The following is a 10175-nucleotide window of genomic DNA, read 5'->3' as shown; positions in this document are numbered from 1 at the left end:
TTCCTACATGTTGCTGCATCTAAATGAAGGGATTTTGAGTTTTTTATTGTGTTGCCAGGGCCACGGGGAGGTGGCACCAGGGGACAATGCCCGTCCAAAGTGAAGCTGGTGGTGCCCAACCAGTTTAATTATTCATTGCTTTGATAAACACTTAATATACTAAATAATGTAATGAATAATTTAGGGTCGATTGCAACGAATTGAAAGCAGGGCACTAACTGGAGATGATCCCGTGGTAGGGCTGGGCGATATGACTTAAAAGTAATATCTCGATATTTTTCGAAGTTTGGGCAATACACGATATATATCTCGATATTTCTTCGTTTTATCTAATCAAGCTACAAAATAAGACCAAAGACATTCAAACTACAAGTATTTCGTTAATCATTAAATATACAAAAATAACAAATACTATATGCAGGCTGCCTTAGTAAATATATGCAGAATTCAACATATTACAGCGCAAGTGGTGTGTGATTACTATTACGTGTGTTATGTTATGGGATACATATATACACACACACACACACACACACACACACACACACACACACATATATATATATATATAGACACACATACATACATACATACATACATACATACATACATATACACATGATTTACTGTCACATAACAACAATAACACAAGTAATAGTAATCCGCAAGACATGCGCTGTAAAAGGTATAGATTCAGGTAGATTTCCCACAGCCGGGTTTATAGTGGCGCATTAACATCTTCTGGACAGAGACATTTCTCCTCTGACTGTCGCGTCTCGATTCCACTTTTCGGTACAGCACGTGTTAATGCAAAATAGCTATTATTATTATTATTATTATTATTATTATTATTATTATTATTATTATTAGTAGTAGTAGTAGTAGTAGTAGTAGTAATAATAATAATAATCTACCATCTAATGAAACTATTATTCTTTAATTTGTATACAAATTATATCCGTCTAAACTAGCAGGGGTGGGGGTTGCGATCACGTATTGTCGGGGGTGCCTGCAGATCGGGGCGGAACGTGTGCGCTTGCGCATTAAAGTTTATTTTGTCTATTTTGGTTATTCTGTCATTTCACTCTCCTCATGTCTGTCTGTGTTTCTGATGCCCATCTCTTGCCGCATCTGACACGTGTGGAAGAACCCGGCAGAACGCAAAGCGTCCTAATGACGAAAAAAATTACCGTAAAGAGTGGGATTTGCGACACTACGATATAAACGATAGAGCATAAAATTAAACGATAGACGTTTTTCTATCGTCATACGATATATATCGTCATATCGCACAGCCCTATCCTGTGCAAATTCTCAGTACTAACTCCTTTTGTTAAAATGCGTTGCAATTGACTTAATGAGTAGGCCTATATGATATAATGTAATGTGAAGCATGATGGGATGCAATATTCATGGCTGAGATGGTAAATGACTGCTTTCTAATTCAATTCGTCAGGGAACCAATCAGAAAGAGCACAGGCATTGATTTGATATTTTCAAATGACCAAGATAGTCAGAGGGACAGTAGTTAGAGAACCAATGGCAAACTGTGATCACAATATGGTTAGCTTTGAGGCATTCTTTAAAAAAACAAGGTCCAAGTCTAAAACAATGGTCTACAATTTTAGAAAAGCAAACCTTGAAGGTATGAGACGGCACTTAGAAGAGGTAGACTGGAGCACACTGGATACAGAGTCAGTTGAAAATGGATAATTATATTTTAAGAATATACTACTTGAGGCTCAGGAGAAATTTGTATGAAAACATAGCAAATTGAGGACCAAAAAACATTGGCCAAAATGGTTAATAGAAGTATGCAAAAAAATATCAAGAGAAAGAAAATGTTGTATAGCGCATACAAAAGGGATGGAGACGAAACAAAATACAAAGAATATGTTGATCTGCAAAGAGACCTTAAGAAAGGGATCAGGAAAGCAAAGAGGGAAATAGAAAGAAACAGCTCTTGGAGCTCAAACTAATGCAAAGAGCTTTTTCAATATTACAACAGCAAGAGGTCAATAAAGGAGGAAGTGAAACAGATAAAGGGTAAAATGGAAGCATCTTGGAAAAGAAACAAGATGATGTTCTAAATGAGTATTTCACAGAGGTTTTTACAAAAGAAAAAACAGATGACATGCCACAGGTTGACAATCAGTCCAGTCAAACCTCAAAGAGAGATAAATGATAAATGAGGAGGAGGTACTAAAGGGACTAGCAGAATTAAAAACAAAATTAATCTGTGTAATAGGGTAAAGTGACTGAACAGTGCTGGGTTATCTTTACCTTAATTGCATTATTCCAATCAACTGATCTAAAATGGCAATTAACCAATTTTTGGTTTATGTGCCCATCCCCCGCCCCTTTACTCTCACTCTGGAGCCACTGGACTAATATGAGTGTTCCTGGAATCACTTTTGGAAATCATGAATTTAAACTGAACATGCATGCAGATGATATACACTCAGCAAAAAAAGAAACGTCCTCTCACTTTCAACTGCTTTTATTTTCAGCAAACTTAACGTGTAAATGCTTGTATGAACATAAAAAGATTCAACAACTAAGAAATCTAAAGTAACAGTAAATCTAAAGATGCAGTGCATCTCCTCCTCATGGACTGCACCAGATTTGCCAATTCTTCTTCCACCAAGGCACTTGCAAGTTCCCGGACATTTCTGGGGGGAACGGCCCTAGCCCTCACCCTCTGATCCAACAGGTCCCAGACGTGCTCAATGGGATTGAGATGCGGCTCTTCGCTGGCCATGGCAGACACTGACTTTCCTGTCTTGCAGGAAATCGTCCAGCGAAGGTGGGTTTGTGCCCATAGGAGACGTTGTTGCCGGTGATGTCTACAAGGACCTGCCTTACAACAGGCCTACAAGCCCTCAGTCCAGCCTCTCTCAGCCTATTGCGGACAGTCTGAGCACTGATGGAGGGATTGTGCGTTCCTGGTGTAACTCGGGCAGTTGTTGTTGCCGTCCTGTACCTGTCCCGCAGGTGTGATATTCGGATGTACCGATCCTGTGCAGGTGTTGTTGCATGTGGTCTGCCACTGCGAGGACGATCAGCTGTCCTTCCTGTCTCCTGTAGCGCTGTCTTAGGCGTCTCACAGTACGGACATTGCAGTTTATTGCCCTGGCCACATCTGCAGTCCTCATGCCTCCTTGCAGCATGTCTAAGGCTCGTTCACACACATGAGCAGGGACCCTGGGCATCTTTCTTCTGGTGTTTCTCAGAGTCAGTAGAAAGGTCTCTTTAGTGTCCTAAGTTTTTATAACTGTGACCTTAATTGCCTACCGTCTGTAAGCTGTTAGTGTCTTAACAACCGTTCCACAGGTGCATGTTCATTCATTGTCTATGGTTCATTGAACAAACTTTGTTTAAACCCTTTACAATAAAGATCTGTAAAGTTATTTGGATTTTTACAAAGTTATCTTTAAAATAGTGTCCTGAAAAATAAATGAAAATAAATGATAAATCATTGAAAATATATTAGATGTATTAATTATTTTTTGGTAAGGGGCTCCAAGCGGTCACTTAGGCATAGAAACAGCTCTGCATTTAAGAAAGGGACTCCAGTGGAAACTTTGTGGTTTTAGTTTACACACGTTTATTTACACACTTTGTGCACTTTGGGTCTCGTTCCCACCGCTGGCGTGCATCTCCTTGTGAGGGTCTTCTCACCGGGGGGGGCGGCAACAGCAGTCCAGTTCATGTCCATGTTTACTCGTCACGGGAACGACGGTGGCCACCTGAGGAGAAACCCACCCGATCGTCGCCTCGGGACCCCCAGATTTTAAAGCGGTCCTGTCCTCTCTGCGCAGTTCAATTAAAACATTGTTACGGTGGAACCGGCATCGGCGGTGGACACTTACTTTGCTCACTGGCCCCCGGCCCTCTGCCTCTGCTGGGCTGCGCTCTGGATGCCCAGGTTTTGCTTCAGAGCCAGTTCAGACCTGCATTTTGAGGCACGTCTCCAGTGGGAGTTTCTGAATTGCTTGGGAGGGGCAGACAGGGGGTCTCCAGCCTTGACCGGCCCCACCGTCCCACCCCCCAGCTTGTTTCACCTTTGCTGGTGTGCGCAAGCCTCGTCATGAGGGTCCTTCTCGACTGGGGTCTCTTCTGGCTCATGGCGCTCTACAGGGTGGGCAATCCAGGCTGCCCTCATGTCCGGGGCACAAGCCCGGGGTCACTGACAGCATCCCCATCAGGCCGCAGGTGGTGCGATCCCTCATTCAGACCTTAAAACTCACCTGGGACACAAGGCAGCAAACGCAGACAGGCCTGACTCCAGGCCTGCGGGATCATGCCCTCGCCCCCCTCACCCAGCACAGCTGGGAGACGGCGGCCGGGAGCCGAGCGAAGACGCTGCGGACCCTCTGCCACCTGGAGGGGTTTGTGGCCGCAGCGGGCGCCTCCGTGTTGCTCGGCTCCAGGGCCCTGGCAGGCATGAGGGAGGGCAGACTGGCGCTCAGCGGCTCCAGCGCCACGGGCAGAGACGCCCTCCTGTCCCCGACATCACTGGGTGCTGTCTGGGCGCTGGCCTGCCGCTCCCTGGCCCCTCTGTGCTCTCAGGGCTGCGCAGCTCTGGACTGAGTCCGTGGAGCAGCCCGGCGTCCACACCCTCCGCTGGGGCCGGGGCCTGGGACACACGCGGCACACTGGAGGAGGTGGAGGGGAGGGCATCCTGGCCGTGACGAAGATGCCGCAGCGCCACAAGGTGACGCACCCGTCTGCCCCCATAGGGGTTGCCGTAGCGCAGCAGGTTCCGCACCACCACGCTAGCCACGCTTAGCTGTAGGTCCTGGCTCTCAGATAGGGCATCCAGACTGAGGTCCAGGGGAAGAAGCCGCCGCAGCTCCCGCAGAGCAGGAGTGACAACATCATACAAGGGTTTGGTGTGAGAGTGGGGGGTCGGCCCCTCCCTCAGCCTCAGGTAGATGTCGTCGCGGTCCGGCGACCCCTCCACCAGACGCAGCGCCTGCTCCACCAGCTGGCTCTCCAGCGATACCCACCTGTGGAGCTGCTCCCGGTCTGCATCGCACAGGGGGCACAGCTGCCACAGTACGCAGCTCAGGAGCAGCAGGACCACGTCGCGAGGGTCAGAGCTGCGTCCGTCATCAAGTCCAGAGTGCCGCAGGTAGGAGAGGAACCGCGGCTCCCGGACCACCTGATCATCTGTGCTGGGAGCCGGGAGCTGCTCTGCGGTCTGAGCCCCTCCAAAAGCTGCAATGAAGTCGTCTCCCAGGGCGTCAGGCTGGAAAGTCAATAAACACACACAACACATCAGTACACACTCGGAGCACATGAACACAAACACACACTTCACCAGAGCAGCACAGTACCATGAACATCTCACTAGCAGAGGCAGCAACACACTGGCACACCCTCACTACAGCAGCCCAGGATCATTAACACACTGGCTAACGCACTGACACACTCGGTACCGCAACGATCTGGACTGTGCTGTGGAGGGACCGTGGGGTGTTGTGTGAGTCAGTGCTGTGTGATGGGGCGGGGCAGTTAGTTTTGGGGGAGTGTTGTGGTTGACCCTCGAGTGGGGCAGCCTGTCACGGGAGGGACTCACCTCGGAGGGGAACGGCACCATGGCGGCCAGCGTCTCCATGGCCACGTTCCTGCACTTCGGCGCCAGCGGCTTGCGGCAGCACGGGCAGCTGCTCACCCTCGGCCGGCACTCATTGCAGAGCAGGTGTCCGGCCCGGCACTGCAGCATGGGCGGCTGCACGTACTCGAAACACACCGGACACACGAACAGGGCCGCCAGCTCTTCCCCGTGGGTGGATATGGCGGTGGTGATGTCAGCACTACAGGACTGATAAGACACAGGAAAAAAACACTTAGAGAAAACATCCAATATCGAACGGAGGAGGAAAAGGGCTCATCAGTTAAGGGAATTGAACACTGCCTCCCCCACCCAAGTGCCTGACAGCACCCCCCACCCCACCCCACCACACTCAGATATTAGTAATCAATAAATAAATACTGATAGTGTCTGCTTGTGTAGGTATATGTGTATGTTTATATGCACACACGCACACAAATAGTAAAAATACAAACAAAAAGTATGGCATATGAAAAACTACATTGTACAGGGTATACAGTATGTATAGCATGTATAGGTAACTAGTGTTTCACAGGAGGGGGTTCAAGAGGTAATTGTGGCCCCGAGACATCGAGATTTAGCACAAAAAAGCAACAACAGAAAGACTTGCTGTTTGTCTTGTGAAACATCAGTACTCAATTACCGAGCGCAAACATACAACAATATAGCAGTTCATTTAGCATTAAACAACTCGCCTGCATACACTCAAGTTATCTGAATTGAGCATTAATGTGCCCAGACACCATCTACTGATCATCACACGCAGCTTAACTGCAGCCAGGAAGGTGTGCAACTGACTCTCAGCTCTGTCTCTTTATACGATGCGTCTGCGCGACGTCATACTGTCTTGGTGTTTATTTGAATATATTGATCACATTATAGTATCAAGCGACAGCTTGTTGAACTCTGACCTCGTCTCCGTGTCCGCTGTGAAGCCTTTAACCCTCGCAGGGGCGGCGCACACGAATGACGCTTCAATGGCGCTAATTCCCACAGATCACACGGTCCAGACTGTGTCAATAGAAACTACACACACAGGCCGGGTCTTCACTGCATACAGGACCCGCCAGACCGGGGACTCACCTCGGAGGAAAGGCCGATCGTGGACGCCACCTGCTCCAGGGCCGTGTTGCGCATCGGCGGCTTCAGCAGGCCGCGGCAGGTGGGGCAGCTCCAGCGGCATCTCCAGCTCTTGCGGCAGGGTGCGCACAGGAGATGCCCGGCCCGGCACTGCATCATGGGCGGCGCGACGAAGCCCGAGCACAGCGAGCAGCGGAACAGCTCCGCGGCGGAAGAGGCACCGCGGCTCTGCGGGAAGGAGGACAGACACACGTCACACACCATCACTGGCCTCATGAGGGAGAAAGCGACTCGCCGCCATGGAGGAAAAACTCACCGCAGTCTTTGAGTTGTTGCTGCCCATCTGTACGCGGCTGATAGACGAGCGATGTGAACGTGTCAGATGCTCTAGACAGACTGAGTGTCAGGGTAACCGGCAGCTCATAAGCTAAGCGTATGTTGTGGGCATCGTTGTGACGTCACAGTGCGATATCGTCCCGCTTATGATAAAGGGGCGTGGTCAACAATACAGGCCTCTTCCTCTTCCACAATCCCAGCAGCCCTTGCGGCAGTCCTGCGATATCGTATCTATAAAGATACCCTTTCATTTTAGCTGGGCCAATTACGTGCCTGCAGTATGTGGTGTTTGTACAGATGATGGCTTTGACTGTGTGTGTGTGTGAGAATATATTAAATCCATCATTAGAGTGCGGTTTAAGAAACGTGTATCCGTTTCTGCATCTGCAGTTAGTCGAAGTGGAGCCAGTGATGGACACACGCCCCACACACCCAGTAATGACCTTACAATTAAAGCAAGTACAACCAGTAACATGTTTTCCCAACACGCAAACCACACAATTGCATGGGGCCCCGAGCTGGAAGGGGGCCCCCAAAGATGCCCCCCCCAACACTGGATAAAACTCCGTCAGTACCCCCCCCCCACCAGTGAAAACTTCGTTAGCACCCCCCCCGTCTTGGGATGCCCCCATCAATGGTTGTACATGGGGCCCCAGAGACTCTAGCACCACCTCTGAGTACAATGTACTCACTGTTTACGTATTTACGGTAGTACTTGTGTTTGTTCATATTTCTGACTATTTTTTGCAGGACTTGGCAAGACCATAGACTTGCTGTCAAAGCAGAAAGACAGCGACGGTGTTACAATGTGGAAGCAATCAATCCTCAAGCACATGTACTGGGTCGTATTATGTCAAACAGTTGTGTTTGTCACGTATATAAATACACCACTGATTACTACTTCTAGATGTTTTTTATATAAATACCGTGCGGCTCCTGTACAAGATTCTTATTTGATTTGTATTATTGTTTTCCTTATGAGTAAAGGATTAATGTAAAGCCTTTTCCAGCTGACATTTTAGATTGTGTGTTGACATAGGCAGGAGTCGAGATCGACAATTTAAATATCGCTGGTGTTTAAGAGCTAAAAGCGCAAAATAAGAATCACATTACAAGAATGAAAGCACATCACTGCTGTTTCAGACAAACATGAAACGAGGGATGTGATATAAATGTGTAAGGAACGTGTAATATATCTAAAATATAAACTAAATGACCATCTTTCATAATATATAGATTGAATGATTCAGCTTATTTCATCTTCGTAGTTTAAGACCCTTTTGTAGGCATCATGTGCATTCAGTTAATTCAGTCAAGTACAAAAGGTGAAATACTTTGGTATTTTAGGGCATTACATAAAAAACTGAATTTAGGCTTGTACCATAATATCCTCCATCAATACTTTATTCTGAGTCATGAACACAATCAAGTACTAGTCTTTGTCCATAATAAGAGGGGGTTTAACTATCGCATGAACTTCTGGAATAAGACCAGATACATACTACTGTTAATCAATTCATCTGTGTAATAGGGTGAAGTGATTGAGCAGTGCTGGGTTATCTTTACATTATTCCAATCGACTGATCTGAATTGGCCTAAAAACTGAAAGTAGCTGCTATTTCTGTTACTTTGTAGGTCCACACATACCTGGCTGAAGCCACAATTCCCAGGAAAGACAACCAGGCCCATTTAGACAGTGCTGTTAGTGGCTCACAGAAAAGGGCATATGGAGCTTGGTTTAAGTTTTTACAGTTTTAAGTAGAACCAATAGGCCTACTAGTCAGCTGAAGTTTTTTTCCAGCCTCATTCAGTATATGTTAAAGTGGGTCCTAAGGACTGAAGTTTTAGGTCTACAGGACTACAGCTGCGTTTATTTTGTGCACTTGAGAACAATGTGTTTTTCTGTACTATGTCAACTGCTTTGTCAGAATTGTCTCAGGGAAGCATCATATCAACCTGTTCAAGTGGGATGAGATTTACATTTTTATTTGAAAATGATACTTAAAAAATAAATGTGGCATATTTTACATCTAGTCCAAGTTGAAATGATTTCCTTATTTTTCATGAGTGAATGTCTACATTTTGTAAAAGGATACATTAAGGGTAGAATCAAAGGAAATGTTTTATGTCTGTATCTACAACAAGTAGGCCATCACAATAAGAGTAACAGGTTAATTCTAGTACAGGAGAGACTTGGTGTTCTCTTCATATATATCAGCATGGGCAATAGGCCAACATTGGTTTGAAAATATCAGCATATCGAATATCTGCAAAAATCCAATATCGTGCATCCCTACCTGGGCTAGATGGTATATTTCCAATGATACTTCAAGAAATTAGGGAAATTATTTTAAAAACTGAGCCAGGAAATTACAGACCAATCAGTCTCACCTGCATCACTTGTGAAATGTTGGAAAAAATGATTAGACAGAAAATAGAGGAGCATCTTAATGAAAAGCATACTTGTACTTGTACTTGGTACAACGGTTTTCTCATGTTTTCTCATTTATTTAATTTGCTTTTCGATTCGGTTATTTGTTTTTTGATTTGTGAATTTGTGTTTAATTGATTGATGTTTTTCAATTTGTTTGTTTTTCGATTTGTTCATGTTTTTTTAATGTGTCAATTTGTTAGTTGTTTTCTCACTGTATTCGTTTTTCATTTTGTTCATTTGTGTTTTAATTGCTAATTAGTTTTTCAATTGGTTTGTTTTTCGATAAGTTAATTTGATTTTCGATGTGTTTATTTGTTTTTCGATGTTCTTGATTTGGGGAGGAGTCTTATTTCGTTTTCAGTTTCCAAAGTTATTTAGATATCAAGATTATTAACCATCAAAAACACCATTCGATACAACAAATATATAGTAATAATTATAAAAGCTGTTCCCTTTTTGTATTCCTGCATGTTAAAGTTGTATTCTCCCCCAAAATGACATACTACTACTACTGACCATTACAACACAAAAGTGAAACTGCATATTTTTAGAAAACACATGATTAACAAGAACTAAATCAGGTGTTTCCTGTAATCAGTAGGGCAGGATGCTGATTAAGAATATTAAATCAGCTCATGCCTTTGAATCAGGTAAAACAGTTAAACAGTATAAAGGTTGTGTGTTTGGGGGCTCAGGTATTTGATT

General features: G+C 45.3%; 1 protein-coding gene across 1 annotated transcript; it reads right to left on the bottom strand.

The window, feature by feature from the left end:
* Positions 1–3595: 3595 nt before the first annotated feature.
* Positions 3596–7527, bottom strand: LOC136767859 (uncharacterized). Its single transcript, XM_066721906.1, has 3 exons — positions 6704–7527; positions 5585–5830; positions 3596–5254 (listed from the first exon to the last, which is right to left on the bottom strand). Exons 1-3 carry the CDS (start codon positions 6974–6976, stop codon positions 4469–4471), a joined length of 1305 nt encoding a protein of 434 aa, XP_066578003.1. The 5' UTR covers positions 6977–7527; the 3' UTR covers positions 3596–4468.
* Between the last annotated feature and the right edge of the window lie 2648 nt (positions 7528–10175).

The sequence above is a fragment of the Amia ocellicauda genome, chromosome 14, assembly GCF_036373705.1.
Source record: "Amia ocellicauda isolate fAmiCal2 chromosome 14, fAmiCal2.hap1, whole genome shotgun sequence".
Classification (NCBI taxonomy): Eukaryota; Metazoa; Chordata; class Actinopteri; order Amiiformes; family Amiidae; genus Amia; species Amia ocellicauda.
This window is presented reverse-complemented; position numbering and strand designations above follow the sequence as displayed.